This window comes from Lissotriton helveticus, chromosome 6 (genome assembly GCF_964261635.1).
Source record: "Lissotriton helveticus chromosome 6, aLisHel1.1, whole genome shotgun sequence".
Taxonomy (NCBI): domain Eukaryota; kingdom Metazoa; phylum Chordata; class Amphibia; order Caudata; family Salamandridae; genus Lissotriton; species Lissotriton helveticus.
This window is the reverse complement of record NC_136067.1, coordinates 158,362,779-158,387,004: the sequence shown is the minus strand read 5'-3', so window position 1 is coordinate 158,387,004 and position 24,226 is coordinate 158,362,779. Positions and strand designations below refer to the sequence as shown.

General features: G+C 44.5%; 1 protein-coding gene across 1 annotated transcript in view; it reads right to left on the bottom strand.

Moving 5' to 3' along the window:
- The window catches only part of LOC144762212 (mechanosensitive cation channel TMEM63A-like), a 93,224-nt gene extending 69,242 nt beyond the window's left edge, over positions 1 to 23,982 (bottom strand). Inside the window, exons 1-5 of the mRNA XM_078647363.1 lie at positions 23,845 to 23,982; positions 22,087 to 22,193; positions 21,739 to 21,825; positions 10,501 to 10,566; positions 3,407 to 3,569 (exon numbers count right to left, since the gene is read on the bottom strand). Coding sequence (XP_078503489.1) covers positions 3,407 to 3,569; positions 10,501 to 10,566; positions 21,739 to 21,825; positions 22,087 to 22,193; positions 23,845 to 23,982 — 561 coding nt within the window. The remainder of the gene's footprint in view (positions 1 to 3,406; positions 3,570 to 10,500; positions 10,567 to 21,738; positions 21,826 to 22,086; positions 22,194 to 23,844) is intronic.
- Between the last annotated feature and the right edge of the window lie 244 nt (positions 23,983 to 24,226).

The window sequence follows — 24,226 nt, the reverse complement described above, 5'->3', positions numbered from 1 at the left end:
GGGAATGCTTGACGCCGCGATTAACTCTGATGAGCTATCGTTGGCTATTGATTCTCTCCCAACCGGTAAGGCTGTGGGGCCAGATTTTTTACCTGGAGAATTCTATAAGATTTTTCGACTCCAGCTTCCTCATATCATGCTTGAGATGTTCAGAGTGGTCCAGAATGGGGATAAGCCCCCTGAATCCTAGCAGATGGCTAGGATAGTAACATTTCTAAAGAAAGGAAAGATACCGACAGATACTGGGTCTTATAGGCCAATTACACTAATTAATAGTGACATCAAAATTTATTCAAAGATTCCCGCAAATCGACTGGCAGTGGTTATTAAAAAATTGGTTTCTCCGCAGCAACACGGCTTCGTACCCAGCCGAGAAACTATCGACCACATACGCCGAACGATCGCGTTTTTCAACTGCACTAAGGTTACAGGAGACCCTATGGCTTTAATTCTGCTAGACGCGGATTAAGCTTTTGATAGGGTCTCCTGGCCCTTTTTATGGGCCACTTTGAAGCACTATGGTCTCGGGGAGAAATATATTCGAGCTATACAGAGTATGTATGTACAACCAACAGCTCAAATATCGGTGATGGGGACCCAATCGGCAACAATAAATATACTCAGAGGAACAAGGCAGGGGTGCCCTTGCTCCCCCTATTGTTTGCCATCTACATCGATTATTTAAACAAGAAAATGTTAAACGATCCAATAATTCAACCTGTGCAGGCCAAGGGTGGGGATACAAAAATGTCGGGCTATGCTGATGATTTAGCGATTTTGACTGACTCCCTGCAGGTAGCTCTACAAGAAATTAAAATCTTAACATCGCAGTTTGGAGAGATATCAGGCTACCATTTAAATGAAGCAAAAACTCAAATAATTTGCAATGATAGAGCTAGTTTATTGGATCCAGTAGGCAAGTCCAAATATTTAGGGATAGAGATTAGCTCAAAACCCAAGGAAATAGTAGAGATCAACCTGAATCCCCTTATACATAAATTAGAATCGGATGCTCGCCGATGAATAACCTGCAGCTCACACTAATGGGTAGATGTAACGTTATCAAAAGGATATTCTCCCCAAAATCTTATATTGCTTTAGAGCTATTCCTTTGTTGATAGAGCTAATTTTTTTAACCATATTTGATCGGATTATTTCATGGTTTTTATGGGCTGGGAAACGCCCTAGAAGGGCTCTAAAATTCATGACCTTGCCCAGAGACAGGGGGAGGGTGGACAGTACCCAACTTTCAAATATACTATTGGTCCATTACACGGAGACAAATAGCTGATTTACTGGGTGGAGGAGTTTTGGATCGTCCAGATACTTCAATATATCATTTAATTTATGGGGTAGAGGCTAAGGGACTTTTGTTTCGACATATAGATTTTGCATATTTTAAAAGGGTGAGGTTTAAGGTCTTGCTTAGTGCCTTTAAAGTTTGGACGGAGGTCCGTAAAATGTTCGAAATAGGACGACTTCACATATACTCTCCTTTTGCAAGGAATATTCTCTTCCCAGAAATTTTTTGTGATGCTTATTTTAAAGAGTGGTCAGTTCAAGGGGTTAATAGCATAGGGGATATTATTTCTGATTCTAGGCTTATGACCTTCGAGGCTATAAAACAGAAATTTGGTATAGGGAATAAACAATTCTTTAAATTTTTACAGAATAGAGATTTTCTATGCAAAAGAACTGTCACTTGGATACGTATTCCGTTAGTGGAACTGATTAATGGGAACCAATCGACTATATATTCTATATACAAATTAATAAATGAGAAAAGAAGCGATGATTTAACCAAGCATTTCGACAGGTGGCAAGAGGGTTTACAAGCAGGACAAGGTGTATGTCAAGATTCACTTGTGTATAGTCAATCTGCTTGCATCTCCGCTAATCTTCAGGTACAATGCTTCAAGACTTGGTTTAATCTTTATATAACTCCTGCCCGAATTCATAAATGGGGGGGGGGGACTGCTGGGATAAATTGCTCACGATGTGGGGAACTTGCGGCTGATAGTATACATATGTTTGCCACCTGTCCCACTCTGTGCCAACTGCTAAATAAAATAGAACAGCGCCTGGACCAAGTTTTGGGATATACTGTATCATTGACACCTCAAGTTATTATGCTAGGTGTCTCTGACCAAAACATGGCTGAACCAGAGCGGAAGATGCTTTTTGTAGCAATGGCTGTGTTGCGGCTATGTCTAGCCACAGTTTGGCTGGAACCGGTCCCCCCGAAGTTACATGTATGGTTTAGCAAATTTTTATGTGTATATAAGTGGGAAATCTCTGTATATAGGAGAAGAGGAAATAGGGTTCGGAGGGAGGGTGAACGGATTTGGTGATCTCTTATTAATTGGTTGAATCTGGAACAATAATGGCCAGTAGTTATTTATTTATGTATGAATGATTTTTGTTGGTATTTGTTCTCATACCCTGTGGGGATCCACCAGTGGTGGGTGGGGGTTGGGGTGGGGTATAATCATGAAAAGGAGGACCTAAGGCATAGTGGTCTAATGTTTGCTTTTTGCTTTTTTGTATCATTTGTATCTATGTCTGATGTCCTAATAAAAAAGTAAAACAAAAAAAAATGAAAACAACAAAAAACCTAATAGTGATGAAAACTAAAAATGTATCAGAATAATTCATGTTGTGTCACAGTAAGGGACAAGGTTGGGGTTAAGAGAACAGATTAAGGTGAAGGTCATGTTCAAATTCGAAATAGGGTCAGGGTCCTGATTAGGCGTAGTGTAGAGGTCAGAGGTAAAATTAGAGTTATTTTTAATTTATTTTTGTTTAATTCATTTAACTTATTTTCCAATAAAGCCTATTAGTAAAAATGTTTTGCAAAGTTATTATTGTATTTCTTTTGTTTTTAATTATTGCGACAGATTTGAAGAACAATGTTGCTAATTCCCATAAGGAGACAAAAATATAATTATCTGAAGATAGATGGACAGAGTTTGGCTGAGTAGCGAAAGTAGAAAGCATAGGTAGCTAAATTTCACTCCCTACAAAATCAGCCAGCAAGAGGAATGTTACCATCTTAACAGCCCAGAGACAAATTCAGCCCAGGAAATGAACCACTTGAATAAACATTTACCAGGGAAATAGATATATGAGAATCGTTCAGAAGTGCGATAAAAGCGTTATTCCTAAATCTAATTTAGAAGCTTCCACCTTTCAAAAAGGAGCAAAAACACTGTTTATAAAATTAATATACTAATCTGTCCCATTTCAGTCCACATACTAGACTACCCCTTTTAATTCTATGTTGAAAAGTAATTATGGCGCAATTCTTCATCATTATAAATTGTCAATATGTATTCTAGAGTGCTTTTACACTGAAAGACCCAAACAAGGTGACCTGTGGGATTATTTGGTGAACCTTTGAAAATACCTGCTTAACGTTTCGTCGCTCCCCTGCAGACCTGGCCATTATTATTAGAAAGGTGTACTTGAGGAGTCCAGGTAAACGCAAGAGTTCCATCCCATTCCCGATGAAGGCTGCAGCAATCACATAGTTGACGAAGAAAGCTCCCTGGTCCGGCAGAAAAACACAGCTGAAGACAGGCAAAGAACACATCAGTTAACCAGGCGGGCAGACTGAGGCAAAACTCAAGAACAGCCCAACTGAAGGATGCAGGCATGCAGAGTGGTCAATATGGGTTCAGTTTCACTGTGATCTGTAAACTAGCAGATCCAGATTTTAAGCGACCTAGAAACACAACCAGACAGACAACACACTCCAGGGGTGTATGTGATTTTCAGACAGAAGCCAATGGGCCTTGGCTGAAAGGAGATGGGTCGGGGATCTGGGAATCGTACCAGTGAACTAAAAGAAGCGGGGCAACCAAGACTCTAGGAAATTGCTGCAGAAGGAACTTGAGAAGCAGGGCAACCATTAAAAAAAAAAAGCAGCAGGGCAACCATGATCCAAGGAAATTGTTGCAGAAGGAACTTAATACAGTGTCAATGACAATATATACATTATACAGTCATGACATTGCTAGTACGGTACTACGACCCCACCTTCCTTCAGTAGGATTAGCTACAATCTTTTTACTCAAGAGTTCGGTCGATAACTATCAGTTAAGGACTGCAGATAAAACATTGCGTGTTCGGTTTCTGGTTCTTCCAATGTATGATCCGAGGCACATCTAATCTTCCACCCACAGTGGCGTGCGCTAAATTAGGAGTATTTACAAATCTTTCGGGTATGCAGTGTACGCCATAAAAGTAACTTCTATTGTTACTCACATTCTATCCATGCTAAATACCAGGGTTTCTGCTATTTAGAGCTGCAACATTTTCCTCAAATTTTGAATAAATAGTAAGGTTCCTATGTTCTACCAAATATTCCACTTAAGAAATACTGGCCTGGTATTTCTCAGCAAAGAACTTCTGAGAAGACCAACCAGCTAGAAGATCTGTAGCCGGTGCTTAATTTGCGAAAGTATAAGTGCCAGGGACCAAAGTTTTACTCATAAGCCCGCAATCAGCATACTGAATACCAAGGCTGTGTAGGCTTAATTCCATCTCATGTCTGGTTCCTCCAACACCAGACACTCCCTGTCCCTTTACCTCACTCTTTCAGTTTTCTTTTCCTTGTCAATGTTTTTTTGAGCTCTTCTCCCTCCTTCTTTCTCGCTTGTGTTTTTCTCTCTTGCTCTGATACAAAGTCGGATGAGGTAAAAGAAGGGCAGTTTCCCCAAAAATGAGTGCCAGTAGCCTGCACCTGCACTGGCTCAAATGAAGCCCCGTATGTAGCCCAGTAATATCAAGGGATTGACTGCTCTGATTTTGGAAGCAGATGTCAAATCTTGGTAGGAGCAGATCTACAGAGATAGATCTGCAGCTAGCCTGCTTAGAACATGTCTAAACCGAGGTAGAGTGTGTTTTTTCAGTTAGAGGATTTTGAAACCATATATAATGCCTTTCATCATTTAGCTAAGCTTGTGCACTGATTTTTTGATATTTTAAACTCACTGCAGTGATGTACAACTGTGCTGACCATCTGCCAGTCACCAACTGCACATTTTTGAAAAATTTCAAAGAGAGGGTGGGTGTGGCAGTAGTTTGAAAATTTAGTTACATACAAAGATAAAAAAATGTCAGCAATGGCAGACCAAATGTTCGTTCTGTCCTCACGTCCAAGTTCTCCTCCTCTTCTTTGCCATTTTAAAGTAGCAAAATAGAGATACAATAAGATTCAATCACATTCATACGCACTGAGTCGAGGTCCAGATGTGATGGTGTCTAGTGTAATCCTGTTTCAATCAATCAATCAATCATGGCATTTGTATAGCGCGCTACTCACCCGGAAGGGTCTCAAGGCGCTGGGGGAGAGGGGTCCGTCACTGCTCGAACAGCCAGGTCTTGAGCTGCTTCCTGAAGGAGAGATGGTCTTGGGTCAGCCGAAGGTGGATGGAGAGGGCGTTCCAAGTCTTGGCTGCCAGGTAGGAGAAGGACCTTCCTCTGGCGGTGGTTCTGCGGATGCGTGGTACGGCGGCGAGGGCGTGGTTGGTCGATCGTAGCTGGCGGGTGGGCGTGTAGAAGGTCAGGCGGTCGTTGAGGTACTTGGGGCCCAGGTCGTGGACAGCCTTGTGTGCGTGGGTGAGGAGCCTGAACGTGATTCTCTTGCTGACGGGGAGCCAGTGCAGGTCTCTCAGGTGGCCGGAGATGTGGCTGTGTCGGGGGATGTCCAGGATGAGTTGTGCGGAGGCTTTCTGGATGCGTTGGAGTCTTTTTTTAAGTTTGGCTGTGGTTCCGGCGTAAAGGGTGTTCCCGTAGTCCAGTCGGCTGGTGACGAGTGCCTGGGTGACGGTCTTCCTGGTTTCGATGGGGATCCATCGGAAGATCTTGCGGAGTATGCGCAGGGTGTTGAAGCACGATGAGGAGACGGTGTTGACTTGTCTGGTCATCGAGAGGGAGGAGTCAAGGATGAAGCCCAGGTTGTGTGCGTGGTCCGTTGGCTTGGGCGTGGTGCCTAGGGCAGGGGGCCACCAGGAGTCGTCCCAGGCGGAGGGCGATGATCCCAGGATGAGGACTTTCCTCTTCTCGGAGTTCAGTTTCAGGCGGCTGTTCTTCATCCACTCGGCGACGTCTTTCATCCCTTCGTGTAGGCTGGCTCTGGCGGTGGCGGGGTCGTTGGTGAGGGAAAGGATCAGCTGGGTATCGTCGGCGTAGGAGATGATGTTGAGGTTGTGTTGGCGTGCGATGGCTGCGAGGGGGCTCATGTAGACGTTGAAGAGGGTTGGGCTGAGTGATGATCCTTGTGGTACGCTGCAGGTGACTTCGGTGGCCTCAGATCTGAACGGGGGAGGCGGACTCTCTGGGTTTTTCCGGCGAGGAACGAGATGATCCACTCCAGTGCCTTCTCTTGGATTCTGATGTTGCTGAGGCGCTGCACTAGGGTGCGGTGGCAGACGGTGTCGAACGCTGCAGAGAGGTCTAGGAGGATGAGGGCCGCTGTTTCCCCGTTGTCGAGCAGGGATCTGATGTCATCGATGGCTGCGATCAGGGTGGTCTCGGTGCTGTGGTTGGCTCGAAAACCGGACTGCGAGGGGTCGAGGGATCCGTTCGTCTCGAGGAAGGCGGCGAGCTGTCTGTTGATGGTCTTCTCGATGACTTTGGTGGGATAAGGGAGGAGCGAGATGGGGCGGAAGTTCTTGAGGTCGGTGGGGTCCGCTGTTGGTTTCTTCAGTAGGGCGCTGAGCTCGGCGTGCTTCCAGCTCTCCGGGAAGGTGGCGGTGTGGTAGGAAGTGTTGATGATGTCCCGGAGTTGGGGTGCGATGATGGCGTTGGCCTTGTTGAAGACGTGGTGGGGGCAGGGGTCGGTTGGGGATCCGGAGTGGATAGTGTTCATCGTGCGGGTGGTGTCTTCGGTGCTGACCGGGGTCCAGTTGCAGAGGGTGGTGGTGGCGGGCGTTGGTTCGGTGGTTGGGTGCGTGGACGGTGCGCCGAAGCTGTTGTGTATGTCGGCGATCTTGCGGTGGAAGAACGAGGCGAGTGAGTCGCAGAGGTCTTGCGAGGGAGTGATGTCGTTGTTTCCGGCGCTGGGGTTGGAGAACTCTTTGACGATGCTGAAAAGTTCCTTGCTGTCGTGGGCGTTGTTGTCCAGTCGTTCTTTGAGAGCTGTCTTCTTGGTGGCGCAGATCAGCTGGTGGTGCTTGCGGGTGGCGTGCTTGAGGGCGGTACTGTTGTCTGTGGTCGGGTCGTGGCGCCAGGCTTTCTCGAGGGTGCGGCAGTTTTTCTTGGAGTCCTTGAGTTCGTCGGTGAACCAGGGGGTTTTCTTGCTGCCGGGTCTGCTGGGAGGGTTCTTTAGTGGGGCGAGGTCATCGGCGCAGGCGGTCAGCCACTGTGTAAGGTTGCTGGCTGCTTCATTGGGGTCCGTTGTGCTGGTAGGGGGGTTCTGGCTGAGGGAGGCGGTGAGCTGCTCGGCGGTGAGCCTTCTCCAGCTCCGGCGAGGAACCTGTTGCGGGTGGTGGTGGGTCGTGGTTCTTCTGAAGCTGAAGTGGACGCAGCTGTGGTCGGTCCAATGAAGTCCGGTGGAGTGGCTGAAGGAGGTGTGCTTGCTGGAAGAGAAGACGGGGTCAAGCGTGTGGCCGGCGTAGTGGGTGGGAGTGTTCACCAGTTGCTGGAGTCCGAGGTTGGCGAGGTTGTCCAGCAGGGTGGTGGTGTTGCTGTCATTGTTGTCCTCCAGGTGGAAGTTGAGGTCCCCTAGGAGGATGTAGTCAGCGGAGGGGTGGGCGTGCGGGCTGATGAAGTCTGCGATGTCTTCGCTGAATCGTGTGCGTGGTCCCGGGGGTCTGTAGATGAGGGTGCCTCTGAGGGTCGTCTTGGGGTCGGTGTGTATCTGGAAGTGGAGGTGTTCGGCGGCGGTGAAGGTGTCGTCGGAGTTGGTCGAGATGCGGATGGTGTTCTTGTGAATGATGGCGATGCCTCCTCCCGTCTGGTTGACGCGGTTCCTCCGGGTGATCTTGTATCCGTCTGGGATGGCTATTGCGATGTCAGGCGCTGAGGAGGCGTTCATCCAGGTTTCCGTGAGGAAGGCGACGTCTGGTGCTCTTGTGTCGAGCAGGTTCCAGAGTTCAACGGCGTGCCTGTGGATGGAGCGGGTGCTGAGCAGGATGCACTTGAGGTGGTTGTTGCTGGGGCTCGGCTTGGCGGGAGCGGTGCAGGTCCGGAGGCAGGTGAACTTGCAGGCTTGGCAGGTGAAGGGTCCGTTTCGGGGTGGCTCGGTAGCAGGCGGGGTTCCGGCCGGCGTTGAGTGCGTTGAGGGTGGTGGCGTCGTAGGTCTGTCGTGTGGGCTGGCATCTTCGGGGGCCAGGGGTCCTGACGCTGGGCGCGGTCCAGGCGCGGACGGGCGTAGACTTGCTTGCCTTTGGCGCGCCTTTGGCGCGCCTTTGGCGCACAATCGGCGCACCCGCTGCGCGCGTCCGCTGCACGGTCGCTCTGGGGGCGACATAAGAGGGAAGGAGGGGAGGAGGGGTCAGCTGGGAGACGGGAGGGAAGAAGCCAATGGGTGTGGGGGGCGAGGGGCAGTGGCGGAAAAAAACGGGGCTGAGGAGCCCGGCGGACGAAGCAGGAAGACTCACTCACTCACTCGGGGGTACAGAAAAAAAGAGAAGGGGGCTGGCAGGCACACGGGGCACACAATCAAGGCGCAGGCAGTCCAGGCGGCGCTCGTGCAGGGTGGGAGAGCGCCGATCTGGAGGAAGGAGCAGGCGGCAAGAAGACTGGCAGGCGCGGCTGCAGCGGTGGGGAAGTGACCTACCCGAGGGTCAAGGGTGTTTGGGATATAGCTCTCAATTAGCTGGGTGACCTTTACTCAAAGGGTTACCATGACAGCTGGACCCATCTCACTGTTTACCATTTCTTCTGATCTAGACACCAATTCCACTCTTTCAGCCATCGCAAGGAAAACTAGTACATGATGCTCTACATTTTTCTAAAAACATGCAGCAGTGTTGACTACCAAGTCTTGGCATCATTAACACTAACTGGCCACTCACCAAAAGTAAGATATGCCGGAGAAGCCCAAACAAGCCACTGGATTAAGGAAGTTCAAGTGCTTCTTTTGCTGCAGATGAAAATACGCTCAGGAAGTGGTCAGCAGACTACTGCCACTACCCATTTTTAATGAGTCCTTTGACACTTTTTGTTACAAAAGGAAGGACCGACCATATACCATAATAATCCCATAGGCCAAAGACTGTCATTCATGCAGCTATCTTGATAGCAAACAAACAGCTAATCAACATTTACAGGAATAGATCTGTCTAGTATGTCTTCGACGTGTAGCGATCACCAAAACAAATAACAAATAGCATTTTGCCCGTAAAGTTAGAAGTGGGTGGGGAATGTCTGGCACCTGGAGCTGAGAGCTTAAAAACCACGGTGTAGGTGAAATTCACAGACTTGATCTAATTCTTTTACTTATAATACATCGGTCAACTAATATATACGGCTGTTAACTGGAAACGTCATCTTGTGTTGAAAAGGTGCTCATTTGGTCTCCTGGGTTTGGCTTTTGTAACCAGTGTACAGCGCACATTGTATTATGTTGGAGTAAAAGGCACAATGCATGGTTTGAAGACAAATTATTAGCTATGGTTGTGTTTCATCTTTCCTTTTTAGATTTCTTGCTAAACTTTGGTTTGCATTTGTGTTTGACACGACACATTGCCGACATGTATGTTGCTCTGAGTCCCAGTTAGCCAATGGTAGCTTTAGCTTCATGTCTACAGTCTTTAAATCATTATTTGTGCTACATTTAAAGTCTCAGCCAAGACTGTGGTTATTCCTGTTCGAACATGCTGTCTGTCCATGTGCTGGGTGTGATGGCCCCTCTATCAGATTGACCATTAAACTAGCTTGAAAAAGTTTACAGGACATTTGCAGCTATGCAAAATATTTGGTGAGCTGGGCAAGTAATTACAGAAACTGGTTACAAAGTCCCCATCAGAAGAGGAGGGCTGGTCAACACACACAAGACAACATACTCCTACAAAGCCCAGTTGGAAGGCTTTTAATCCTATATAGAAAAATACCCTGGTATATATTAAGGGGTCTATTCACAAAGGAAGTAATAAAAATAGATTTTCTTTTCTTTTTTAAAGAATCTTTGCACAACTGTAGCATTACTAGTTTCTGGAATCTACAAAGACGTAGCTGATAATTTGTTAGAATTGCAGGAAGAAGGAAAGGGAAACAGAGAAGAAATTAGAAAAAAATCTAAAGATTAAGTAAAACAAGGAAGAAAACATAAAGCAAGGTTTAAAGCTCAATAGGTCCATTTGACTCAACAATTAAAACATTTTAACAGGATTTTGGGTCTTGTCTACAATCTTTTTCATCTACCTCCATAGTGAGTGAAATGGAGATGCAATTTATCTACAGCTGTAGAAAGAAGTATTGTGAATCTACATACACTTCAATGCATTAATGACGCTAAGGAACTAGTTCACGGCCAACAGGCTGAATACTTACTCCAACCTGACTGGGTTACTACTGTCCGTAGATTTATCAAACAGCCAGCGAAAAAAGAAAGCCAAGCTAAAAAATAAAGAAAAAAGAGAAAAACCAATGTTATTGAGAGCAGGTATTTGTAGAAAACATTATTTTTGCTGTATTTTACACGACGAGTGTGAAAGATTGTTATTGTATTAATCTTATTTAAATATTTTATCATAAAATTCCCGATTACCAGGAAAGCTAAATCTAAAAGAAACTATACACTGAACTAAAAGCGAAACACCACAAAATTACAATTCAGATTCACCACATGGTACATAGAGTTTGGGGATCATTCTCTTTAAAAAGAAAAAAAGGATCCTGTAGGTTAGGAGACAGAACACAATGTCTTAATCTCTGAATGACACAGATGTTACAGTTTTAAGAAATAAATTGCACTCCTGGCCTTTAATTTGCACCACAAAGGCCTCCTCAACCAACAGTATTTTCTACTCCTTGACAAATGAATGAAGTTGTATCAGCACTGTAGACTATCATGCCAGGAGACAAATGCTGCCATGGACCTATTTATTGAGCCCTATTTTAGCAGTGTTTATGGGGTCTGTGTTAGCTGTATTTCACATTTGTCGACCACACCAACCCCATACGGGTAGAGAAATATTTGCATTCCGTATGTGTAAATGATGTGTACAAGACCCACACTACTCCTTCCTTCAGTGTGGCACCCTTGATAGGCCGATGCACAGTGCTGGGATAGGCTCCGTCCTCAATAATATGGAAGAAAAATGTCACTACTTAATTAGGGAGCAAACACTCACCTCGAGTATCATTTCTTAAATACATACTTTTATTACTTCTACTTCAATCGGATGATCCAGGAGTTCAGTTCCAGAGATCCTTTTCCTAACGATGAGGAAACATTTTTCTTCCAAACAGCTAGACCATGTACAATTTTTTGCCTCCAAATCTAAGATTTGTGTATGCTGATTTTTTAATGCACTTTTTATAGCAGACAATGTAATAACCATATAATTGGCACTTAAATTTTCATTTATACTAATTGTATGTGATTTTTTTTAAAGAATTAAAATATTTAGTGTAATACTGTATACATTTTTTTAACTGATTTATACAAATAGCTTTTGTTATCCTTCAGTAGGATCAAAAACATCCAATAAATGAAATAAAAAGGCAGAATTCAAAATGGGATAGTTGTTACTGCTAACAGTGGATTTCAAAAAGGTTTTCACAAGTAAATGTAAAATAGTTTATTTTCTACAATACCTACAAACACAAGGGGGAAGAGACGTCCTTAAGAGGTATTTTTCTGTCCTTTCTATCAATTACTAAACACACAGTAAAGAGAACTAGGCCATCATATATCTGTCAATAGCTACTTGGTACAGATATGCCCATAGGAATTGAAAGGCCCTCACCATGGTGGCAAGCTTCATCCTCAGACATTCCCACACAAACTCACATGTGCTCAAGCAGGGCGAGCAAAAAAAGTGGGCACAGCACACAGGGGTGACATACAAAAACACTGTGTACAGTGAAAATGGAGGTGTTTATTAAAAACCAAATGCTTTAAAACTCATGCATTCAACAGGTAATCTTACCAAAGGCTTAGACTACTTGTACTATAACCAGGAAGAAGAAAGGGTGTCATCCTGTAGTCACACACTTAAAAAAACAAAAACATATGTAGGTTTTTTTACGAAAGCATTAATTTATTGATAGCATGTTGGACAAAAAAGTACATCACCAATGCCAAATCACTTGACTATATCAATAACACCCTTTTAAAATAAAACCTCACCAAACATTTCAGTATCTTTGATTAGGAGGAGGAGTAGAAAGGATTACCACAATAAGGAATCAAGGAAGTGCACTGTGTGCACCTTAATTTGAATGGGGTAGGCCACCTTCACAGTTGCTTCCTCCTTAGTCCCGCAGTCTGTGCCACTGTGATGACAGGAACAGTTTTTAAAGCCCCAAAAACATGACTGTTCTATGATCACTTATCGGGTGACCAGGGCTATTCAGTAATTCGTCAGTCATCTTGCAGTGGAACAAATCATGAAAATAATGTTTAGTGTCCTTTGATGCATTTTATTCCATTAGCCATCTTGGTAGATGTAAGCAATGAGTGTGAAACCATGGCACGCTGAAGCGCAATCAAGTAATCGGGAGGGGCTATTTGGCGATCTGTCGGCCATTTTGAAGTGGCGATAATCTTATGAAATTGTAGTGGATAGCCGATGAAAGATAGACGAGAACTACTGTACTAAAAACAAAAACAGTCATTGTAAGGTTCAAACAGAAAAAGTGGCTGCAGCACTCAGGGGTGAACTGTGTAAATAAACTGTGTCCAGTGAAGTTAGATGTGCTTATGAAAATCCATCATGCTTAAATCTCATGCATTCAACAGGTAACCTTAACAGTATGTTGTACAAAAACGCACATCATGGATGCAAAATCATTTGACTATACAAATACCTCGAGTGGGAGGGATGGGAAGAGAACCAATGGGTTTGAGTAACGTGCCAGATTCCAAATCGAAGAGATGGGCATCCTTTTAAAGCTAAACATCACCAAACAGGATTTTCCATCCCTCTAAAACAACACAAAAACCTTTGCTGCCCAATTTTATTTTCAAATCTTTATTAAGTTTTGCAACTGAAATCCCACCGCAGTGGTACCAATATACAAATGTTTGATGTAAAACAAGAAAAACAGCTGTGCAAGGCTCGCTAAACCAATCTTCATTCCATTATCCCCTCATGTAACAAAACGCATAACGATAGATCCCTCCAAGAGTGTGACTGCGGGTTCGGAACAGTGAATCCTTTCCCCATTTGGAAAGAACATCAACTAGTACCATTACACTCCGTGTTCCCATCGCACTACCCCGTTCTCATTCAACCCCACCAGTCAGTGCTCCCCTGGAGCTGTAAGGGGGCTGTATAATCCGCCACCCGCCAGGGGCCCCAGATTTTATTTAATTTTTTGTGCACCAGTTCCTCAGCCCTCACGCACCAATCCATGCCCATCTCCCATTCCCGTGCAGATGGGGTTATACCACTTCCCCATCTCCGGATCAAGTCACATCGCACCACCATCTTAGGGACATTACGAAAGAGGAGTATGTAGTTCCCAGTCTGATCTCCCCACACTTACAAGACCACTAGTTGCGGGGTGATGTGTTCACAATGTCTACGGTATCTGAGAGCCTATCCTGCACTCCCTTCCAAAAGCCTTGAATCTTTGGACACCTTCAGATCGAATGGAGTAATGTCCCACTGTGTCCACACCCACGTGCGCTAAGGTCGGTGTCTATTTTACCCATAAGAAACAGCCAGGTCCTGGTGTAGTCCTGCCCTGATCACAGCCTCACGGGGGAAGCAGCAGGCTGCCCCCAATCATCATCCTCCAACCTACTCAGGTGCTACCAACATTTACCGTGAGGCTGCTGAGTGCGGCAAGACTATTGTGTAGCAGGGTAGAGTATTGTTGTGACACCGCATGACTAATCACGGGAACCCCCAGGACTCTATATTCCAGAGGAGTTTTTTTTGGGATCACTGTCATTTGGCCTCCATAGCCCATAGGATATATGACAATTGTCGGTATTGGAGGTTTTGAAAGCCTGGCAGCTCATATCGTTTTTGCAGCTCAGCCAATGGCATGAAGTTACCGTTGTACCAGACATCTCCTACTTTGGACATGGCCAGAAGGTCCCTTTTTTAATATACCCTTCTATTGCACACACCCTCTCTAGTAAATCTGCCTCTCAAGCAGGATCTGTAGTGTCACTTTAGTATTCCATCCCAGGGCTGTTGTTCAGTGACATAGCAAGAGGGGGGGGTGGGGGGTGAGGGGGATCTTCAATCGGCCGCCACGGGGCGGCAAAGGAAACGGAGCAATATCGCCAGCTCCCCGCGGGGTGGCAAACGCAGGGACTGCCACAGGCGGCCAAAGGGCTAGCTACGCTACTGTTCTTGTTGGATGAGAAAGCCCAATCATTAACTACCTGAAGCTGGTACACCCACTAGTAGAGATGAAGCTTAGGAAGTGCAATCCACCGCCTCTCGAGGGGTTTCCTGATCAGCTTGGCCACGGCTACGGCTATCCTCAAGGCATTCCAGCACCCCAAATAAGGTCTGGTCACATCGTCCACTGCTGTGAAAACCCCTCCGGAACATCAAATGGAGTGTTTTGTATGACGTAAAGAAATGTTGGCAGGTAAACAATCTTATAAAGGTCAGCCCTACCCAGCAGAAAAAATTGGAGTCTTTGCCAGCAGTCCCAAGTATGACTAGAAAACCGCCAGCATCTGGAGGGTTGGAGGCATGGAGCGGTCTGGGTCAGCCAGGTAGAGCAGTATGTCATTGGCATAAGGAAATACGACATCTTCCCACTAAGGGTATGAGCGTGCCCCACTGTATCCAAAATACCAGTGTTTTAACTGTCACAGCAAAAGTAGGGGGATAAAGGGCATCAGTGGCGAAAGCCCCTGCCAAGGCCAAATTTCATCCAGTTACCTTTTACCCTGGCAATAGGATTTTTATAGAGGTGCCGCACCCAGGAAACATGGTTTGGGCCAAAACTCATCGTGTGCAGTACAGCCCGCAGATAGGGCCATTCAAGAAAGTCAAACGCCTTCTCGGCATCAAAAGGGAGTAGGATAGCAAATTCAGTTATTCTGTCTTTATGGGTTAGGCACCCCACCAGTTGCCTCCGGCTGTGTCTTGTTGCCTGATAGGGCATACATTCAGACTGGTCAGGCCCCACCAGGGAGTCTATCACCCACATTAGGTGATTTGCAAGGATCTTCACCATGGTCTTGGTTTCTAGGTTGAGCAAGGAGACTGGCCGATTGGAGGCACACTCGCTAAAGGGCTTTCCAGCTTGTGGATCAGCACTATTGTGGTCTTTCCTCTGATCCCACCGGAGGACCCCATCTTGTTGGGCTCTGTAGACCTTATCTTGCATTAGAACCGCCTACCAGGAGGAAATGCACTTTAAGAACTTAGCGGGTAGGCCATTAAGGTCCTAAGGTTTCCGTCTTTCATCTGGCCAATAACCTCTGAGATGTCCATCTCCGTAATCTCGGCTGGGAGGTCCACTACAAAGTCCCCCAGGCTATTTTCATCCTCTCCGATCCAAGTTTGGTATATTTGGTGTCCTAGTCCGTCAGTTTCCATTCTCCCATCGGTTGAGGTAATACCAAAGAGACTCAGGGCACGCAAAGCGGGTGCAAATGCCCACTGTGCACCCGGGCCACTTATTTAATACGGCACCTGAACACAAACGCAAACACACGAAGGGCCCTTTTGGTGTGTGAGGGGTATTTAAAGAACACAGTGTGCTCCCCACCATTGTAGGGACCATACCAATCACACTTCTGTGAATTCCTTTTATTTCCTTCCTGCTCTATTGTCACTTTCAGTTTTGGATGAAGGTCACAAAATGGAGGAAGGACTAAATAGGAAAAATTGGCACTTTTGAAAATAAATAATTAAAGGTAGATGCCTTGGTGGTATTTATTTTAAATATTTTTGATTAGAAAAGTGGATACCCTCTAATCTTTGGAACCCAGATATGATCAGTGACAATGCTTCCTACAGATTCACTTGTTAGACCAATTAACCAGACACAGTGGCCACCTTGATGAACACAAACTTTTTTGGGCATTTTGAGTAGGTTAGATGAGTAAGATCTTACAAAGCATGCTGGTTGATACCAGGTGAAAAAGAATTCTGATACAGTGAGGTTGGGAACTAGAGTGAGCTTTGTGGCAAATGCATAGACCTTTGTAGAGGGAACTTTTGGTGAAAAGTAGCCAATGAATTTTTACCCAGTAAGGGCAATCAAGTAGGAGGCAAGGAGCAGTCTTTTAGATTACCTGTATCCATTGAAATTAGTATTTAGGAAAAGCTCTGTTTTAAGGCATCGACGCAGTCTAGTCTTGATCCAATTATGGCCCGGGTGACCACAAAACAGTTGTCATGGGGCAGGAAAAGAAGAATGTTTCTCAAATAGATGAAAAGTGCCCGGTTTCATCTGAACTATATTAGAAAAATGAAACCACTGATCTCCACGGCGGACCTCAAACTGGCAGTCCAGTCCTTATTTATTTCAAGGATTGAATATGGATGTACAGCTCTAACAGGTCTATCAAAAATGTCCACAGCTCCACTATAGGTGTGTATAAATGCGGTGGCTAGACCCATTACTGGATCCAGAAAATATGCCCATATCTCCCCTCACCTGAATGCATGGAACTGGTTACCATACGAAGACAGAATTCAATTCAAACTGGCATGTACTACACACAAAGCGCTCCCCTACAAAACTCCAAGGTGCTTAGCTCGGAAAATAGAGCTTTCAGGGGGAAGCAGACCAGCTAGGAGTGCCAGAGAGCTGCTGCTGAAACCACCCATCTTTCGGAAGAAGAAAACGTATGACAGAGCTTTCTCTGGAGCAGCCCCCAGAATCTGGAATTCACTCCCTCCAAACATTAGAAAAATTCCAAACATAGCAACATTCTAGAAGGAAGCAAAGATCTTCCTAATAAGCAAGTTCCTTCCATAGGCTACACTGTTCACTTTAGCATCGTGACTAATACCCAAACGTCGATCGTGAACCGTTTCTGATGTAGAACTCACGGGAAGCACATCAGAACCATGTGTATAGAAATACTGTTACACCTTGTAAAATTGTTTTTTTGTTGAAACCGATAAGAAAGTAATGTACAGGTATATTACAGATATTAATGCTGCTATTCACACTGTATTACAAATATTCCACATGTAACTGTGAAGCCCTCTGATACCCAAGGGTCAAGTCTGCGCTATATAAAACTCTATAAATAAATAAACAAGTGGAATTCAATTTGGAGATTTGGGAATGGAAAGTAAAATCTTGATAAATGATGAATCCCAGATTGAGAGCTTCTAAAACAGCATGTAGGCAGACGTTAAAGTTAGAAGGCAACCAGCAAGAGGACCTCGAGGACTGGTAGCTACCAATGATGAGTAGCTCAGTTTTATCTCTATAACTATACCATAGCTGGAGTTTATCCTGACGACTATCACCCTAAAACGATTAAGAAAGTTAAATACATATGAAATCAGTTGTTCGTCCATCCTGAGAATAATCTGAGTATCAAGAGCATAACATTTTAATTCATTCTAGGCCAAAAGATCTGATGAGTTTGGCAAAGGGAGCTATGTAAAGATAAAGGAGCATTGGGCTGAGTAAAGAGCCCTATGAAACACCACATGTGACATGCCTGAAGTCTGATTTTAAAAGGAGGCAGACTTCCTGCAATCTGTGGTCCAGATTGGAGTTAAACCAGTGTGGAAGCTGATCTCCTTTCACTTTCATACGCATCACAATTTTGCCTTATGGTAACTCGAGGTGTGTTTACAGTGTCCTCCACCTTGTACCGATGCCAACAGGATCATGCGTCGTTGTTGTTTCGTTTATTCCATATAAAGAATTGAATGTCTCACACTAATAAACTGAAAATTGTTCCCATAGACCTCTGTACTGTGCACCAAGGACACTTCAACTGTCCCAGGCCATGGACATACAATATCCATTGGACTGCCGAACAGTGAGAATGTCTGCACTTTCAACAGAATCCGCAAATGTATTTTGTAGTAAATTGTTTCTTATTGCCTGTTCTCTATTGGTGCATATCCTAAGAAACGTGTACCTATGTAGAATTTATGACTTTCTTTGTCTGAAGTCCTATAAAAGGGTGTAGATTTCTATGAGAAGACACTTCCCTTTCCCACTCTTAGAAGGCGAATCTATGCTGGATTTCACCTAGAACTGTACTCAGTTCTTGGTACTTATAACATGTGCTTTGCTGCTAAATTCCCTAATGGCATATATTTGGTGATCTGTCTATAATTCTTCATACAGAGCTTTCAACCGACAATGAATCTACAACCTTAGTCTGTCATTCTTGTTAGAATGTTTATCAGCTGAGTCAGAGGCACTCATCAATAAATGGTCCTGACAAATGATCGCTTTGCAAACACCAGCTTTACAGACACGATCGATGTGAAGAGTTTTATCGCCTGCCGAATATGCAGAGGTAAGATCTGAAGCATAGGTTTCTTTCAGATAAGGCTCCGTTAAGCAAAATATTCCTAGGATAGTGATCGTGAATGAAATCAAAAGTTTGGATTTCATGTTTAGGTAAAGATCTCACATTTGTATCTCTGAGCAAAAAATATACATGTTGTTGACTAGGGACACTTCCATAAAAAGTCAAGTTTAGTGTCGGCACGAGGGATAAGAGTAAAGATCAGAGGGGAAGTATGGTCTCGTAAGGAAAGCAGGGATAAAGTAAGGACTTTGAGCACTCAGAGTTGCGATGACTGCTAAGATTAGAATGGCTTATTTAATGGTGGTTCCTTTGAGGATAATGCCAGGGACAGAATAACCAGAGAGTGGTGGGCAGTGCAGGTTCTGGCTATACTGTGGACTTCAGAACTGGAGCAAAGTATTCTCCTTATCTTGCATGTTTACTACCTTGCATCTTTGTTTCTCAGTTGATCATATCGACTGAGCCCTGCACCGGCAACTCACTTGATCAATCTATCCACCTTTCAGATTTTTTTGACTGTTCTGTGTATACTGTAAACTCGACTGTTGCTGTCAAAACACAATGTATGATGTTTTTGTAGAGGAATTTCAGTCTGTTCTTATTTTCTGAGTGCCTTCATGATGAATATCAGCAAGAGTACTGTTTGTAATAAATTAATCTGTAGGAACTCTTATTACAAATCCAACAGAAATCAACATGTTATTGTATACATGTGCTGCAATACCTATACGTGTAACATATATAGGTATTGGAGCAATATGCGTTATTTTAAAATATGCACAACTGCTTTGAGAGACCAGGATGCGCCATGAACATGTGTGCAGTTGCAGGATGTTGCTGTGTGCTCAATTTTTATTATATGGTGCTGTTTGGAGTACATGGACTAACTCAGTAACAACATGCACTGTAGACCACACAATGTCTTGAGAAACAGACAGCACCATTCTAAACACCCGGACACACTCAAGTTCAGCCTAGATAGCTAATGATGTCACAGTCTTCCTCATTGAAAAGATCACAAGAATCTACAATGATTTCAGGAATACAAACTTTACTTCGGACCTACCCCCACAGACCAGGAGATGATACTACATAATGGTCCATATATAACCAATTAGACTTGGAATCCATCCTACTTACTTTAACATAAACCAAACCATCCTCGTATGTAGACGATCCAATTCCAGCAAACCTACTAAAAACACGTGCTAAACGCATCACCCCTTTTTTCTAAAGATCATCAACTCATCGCTTAAGAAAGGTGTATTCCCATTTGCCCTCAAAGTTGGCCAGATCACTACTTATGTGAGGGCACCTTATCTGGACCCCCACTGACTTTCAAAACTTGAGACCAATCTCCAAGTTGACTTTCTTACGAAAGTCTCACAAAAAGACTTAGCCAAACAAATTCTCACCCATATCTTTAAAAACATCTTAAATACCTAGCAATCTGGGTTCCACCTACAGTGCAGCACAGACTCTGCACCCTTCAAATTATTGATAATGTCCTCAGGTGATGGATGAAGGCAAGGTCTGTCTGTTAGTGCTGCTCGAATTGTCTGCAACATTTTTCATGAAAAACTTGTGGTTTGTATCCATGTTTACAATTCTCTAAAAAATAATGAGAATGAAGGAGACAGTACTTCAATAATTCTAATCCTTCATCACTTCCAAACAACAGTTTGTGAAAATGGGCAAATTCACACTCCCTCCCACTTTCTTCTAGTGTATCACATGGATCTATCCAGTCAATACTTTACATGGAGGGAATTTCAATTAATTAGTCTGCCGATGACACCTCAATAAGCTCAAGGTATTGAACTCTTCAGGCATCTATTACCGCAAAAAATATGGTTGCTTTCTCCTTTAAACTTAGCCCCTGTAAAATGTAATTCCTTCTGCTAACTACACAGAACGCTCTCATTTCTGACTGAAGAATTTTACTGACCTGGGCTTTCTACTAACACAAGTGCCCCTTGCTAAAAATTCACCCTAAATAATAGTATTTCCATGGCTAAACACATCTGTAATCTAAAAGTGCATCTTCCCAACATCACCTTCTTACAAAAATGAAACCCTCCAACCCAACCAAATATTTAAGGACCGTGGGACAAGCTCTAGTACTATCTTAGCTTGAAAGCAGCAATGGCCTACTCGCAGAAATCCCCATAACTAATCGCACCCCTCCGAGGACCATCCTACAAACGGCTTCTCAGCTCATGAAAGGCGCACAAAATAAATCTGGTTGCATCACCCCCATCCTGAACGACCTTCATTGGTTGTCTTGAGATGCTAGAAATTACTTTAACATTTCTTGCATTACCCATAAAGTTATACACCAAGGTCTGCTTGCCTGCCTAAATAACAAACTCAAGGCCTCTGGAGGGAAGAGAAGATCTAGGAACCTAGCTTGTATGACTCCGGAAATTCAGAATTTGAAAAGTCCAAGACCCTGAACCAGACTCTGGAACAACAAGTCTGCAGACCAACAATAATCTTCTCCACTTCAGAAGGAACCTGACAACTCACCTATTCAGATCGTATCTATACATCCTTTCTCCTGGACAGTCTCTGCTCCTCTCTAATTCCACAATGACCAGGTTTCTCCTCCACTAAGTTACCTCCTTCATCCATTGCACTCCTATATGGTTTTCTGTAAAGTGCTGCTCATCCCACGTGGCTACGTCTGTGCTATATAAATACATACATAAATATATTATATGGTCTCAGAGGTGCAATCGAATAACTAACCTGCACTGAATACACATGCAAATCACCAGGAAGAGGGCAGTGTGCTGTATAGTGGGTGCAGGGAGCCAGGCATCACCTTAATGCATATGGAGCCGAGCGATGCAAGAAACAGGCAGTAGCCATGCTGTTCTCCTTTATGCTTACCGCTTTAACCCAACTGATGAACCTAGAACATACTTTAACTATTTCTCACTATGTTGGACTACTGGTTATCACTCAAAATATTCTGATATAGTTAACAAATCTCTATCTTGAACTATTGTAAACAAACAGATGGAAACACTTTGCAATCTTCGTAAAATATAAGTTAAATCTTGAAAGACCTCCATCAAACAAATATGTTCTTATAATACAACTAAGAAGTGGACAGTTACCTGGACAAGCCTAGGGACGGTAAAATCAACACCATGAAAATCAGGAAAAAGTAGACTTTGTACATCATGACTCTGTTTTCCGTTGACCTAAAAAAAAGAGGATAAATATGAAATATGAAGCAGAAAACAATAACCATTGATTAACACTTTGAAAGTAACTCACATGACCACAACACAAAAGGACCTGAGCTGTGCAACAGGTATACACAGTATTAAATATAGTTAGTCCATTGCTTACTTTGTAAGCTAACACCAGTGCAAAGATCCACAACTTAAGTTGTATCTAACAGAGGACAAAGCTACATGAAAATAACAGGCAGGCAGTAGAAAACAACTCCCATGACTCACCTAGTCCAGTGCGACTCCAGCAGGGTTGAATAGTAGACTATGGATGGAAGGAGACTTGAGAAGGACCACAGGAGAACAGTTGGGAAGAACTGGCTAATGATCGGGCTCTGCAAGGGATACAAAAATTCGAATTACAACGTATTATCTCATAGGGCTTGCGTACAGTGCTGCATATTTAGAAGTATTGACTTCAAAGTGCTTCAAACAGTGTGCATCCCTCAGTCCCTGTCATTAAGTCGATCGGTAAGTTGTTTACAGAAGGTAAGAATACTACTCTGTATTGGTGAATCGTTCCTGTTTACTCGCGTCCAGAGTTTCCACTCTGGGGTAAAGAATGGCCTTTCGTTGTGGTTAGTAAGGATGGAATATGATGTCCTGCTGTCTGATGTGTAATCTTACCTGTTAAAGTTGGAGGCCTCTTGGTCACTGTTTTATGCAGTAGATACAAATTATTTTCTTTACTCAGAGCTATTTTGTTAAGAAGTAAGGTTGCACTGTCCTTCCATTGTCTTTGTTCTAATAATTCATCCACAACATAACGAACCACAAGAACACTATTTAATCAACACATACAGGTGATCAAATCAAGCTAAAGCATGTATTATTTGCAAGTTATGCTCTAATCCTATGTGTACACATTACTCAGTCTGATAAAAACACCACGTTACATACAGGTCAGCAAGCCACGAAGCTGAAAAGTCTTATTACTTGCACGCCCTCGTTAGTTAAGACCGTCTGCACGTTTAGCTGGTGACCCTTACACAATTTTAATGCCCTGCTTATGACCCAACCTCAAAATGCAGGCTCCACAATCGCACCATATCATTTGTATTAGCGGAGGAGGAGCAAATTAGGAGGTGCACAATTTGCTCCCAATCACGGTTTGCGCATCAAGGAAAAGGAAGTCATGTACGATTTAAATACTTCCATGCCATTTGCATCTGCAATTTGTGACTTGTCTTTTCCGTCACAAATTATGTGCGCAAATTCTCTAGTCATGCACTATTGCCACCTGATCGCTAATACAGCTTTGGGTGCAAATGGAAGCACGCGACCTAAAGGATTTTGCAGCCCAATAGGAACTGTATTCTTAGGCGTTGCCTGCAAGAAGGGGGAGAAGATCCTAGGTGAACAATTCTTAAAATCAACACTATGAATGTGGCTATTAGGAAGTAGGCTGGAATACTAGGACAATATTAAAACAGTAATAAAACACAGGGCATTGAAGCAACTATTAAGTAAAGGGGTGCCGCTCGCTAGCAGTTTCTTGCTGGACATTGTTGCTACCTGGGATTGCCATAGTTGCGGGACTGCGAGGACCAGCAGCCCCGCTCATTGCTCGCAGCTGGTTTCTCTTCCCGCCTATAACTGCTCGCAGACCCGCTTCGCGGGAGCCGCTCACTAGCAGTTTCTTGCTGGACATTGTTGCTACCTGGGATTGCCATCATTGCGGGACTGCGAGGACCAGCAGCCCCGGTCATTGCTTGCAGCTGGTTTCTCTTCCCGCCTACCTGCCCGCCCATAACTGCTCGCGGCCCCCGCTTCGCGGGAGCCGCTCGCTAGCAGTTTCTTGCTGAACATTGTTGCTACCTGGGATTGCCATCGTTGCGGGACTGCGAGGACCAGCAGCCCCGGTCATTGCTCGCAGCTGGTTTTTCTTCCCGCCTACCTGCCCGCCCATAACTCGTCGCGGCCCCCGCTTGGCGGGGGCCGCTCGCTGGCAGTTTCTTGCTGGACATTGTTGCTACCTGGGATTACCATCGTTGCGGGACTGCGAGGACCAGCAGCCCCGGTCATTGCTCGCAGCTGGTTTTTCTTCCCGCCTACCTGCCCGCTCATAACTGCTCGCGCGCTGGCAGTTTCTTGCTGGACATTGTTGCTACCTAGGATTGCCATCGTTGCGGGACTGCGAGGACCAGCAGCCCCGGTCATTGCTCACAGCTGGTTTCTCTTCTCGTCTACCTGCCCGCCCATAACTGCTCGCGCGCTGGCATTTTCTTGCTGGACATTGTTGCTACCTAGGATTGCCATCGTTGCGGGACTGCGAGGACCAGCAGCCCCGGTCATTGCTCACAGCTGGTTTCTCTTCCCGCCTACCTGCCCGCCCAGAACTGCTCGGGGCCCCCGCTTTGCGGGGGCT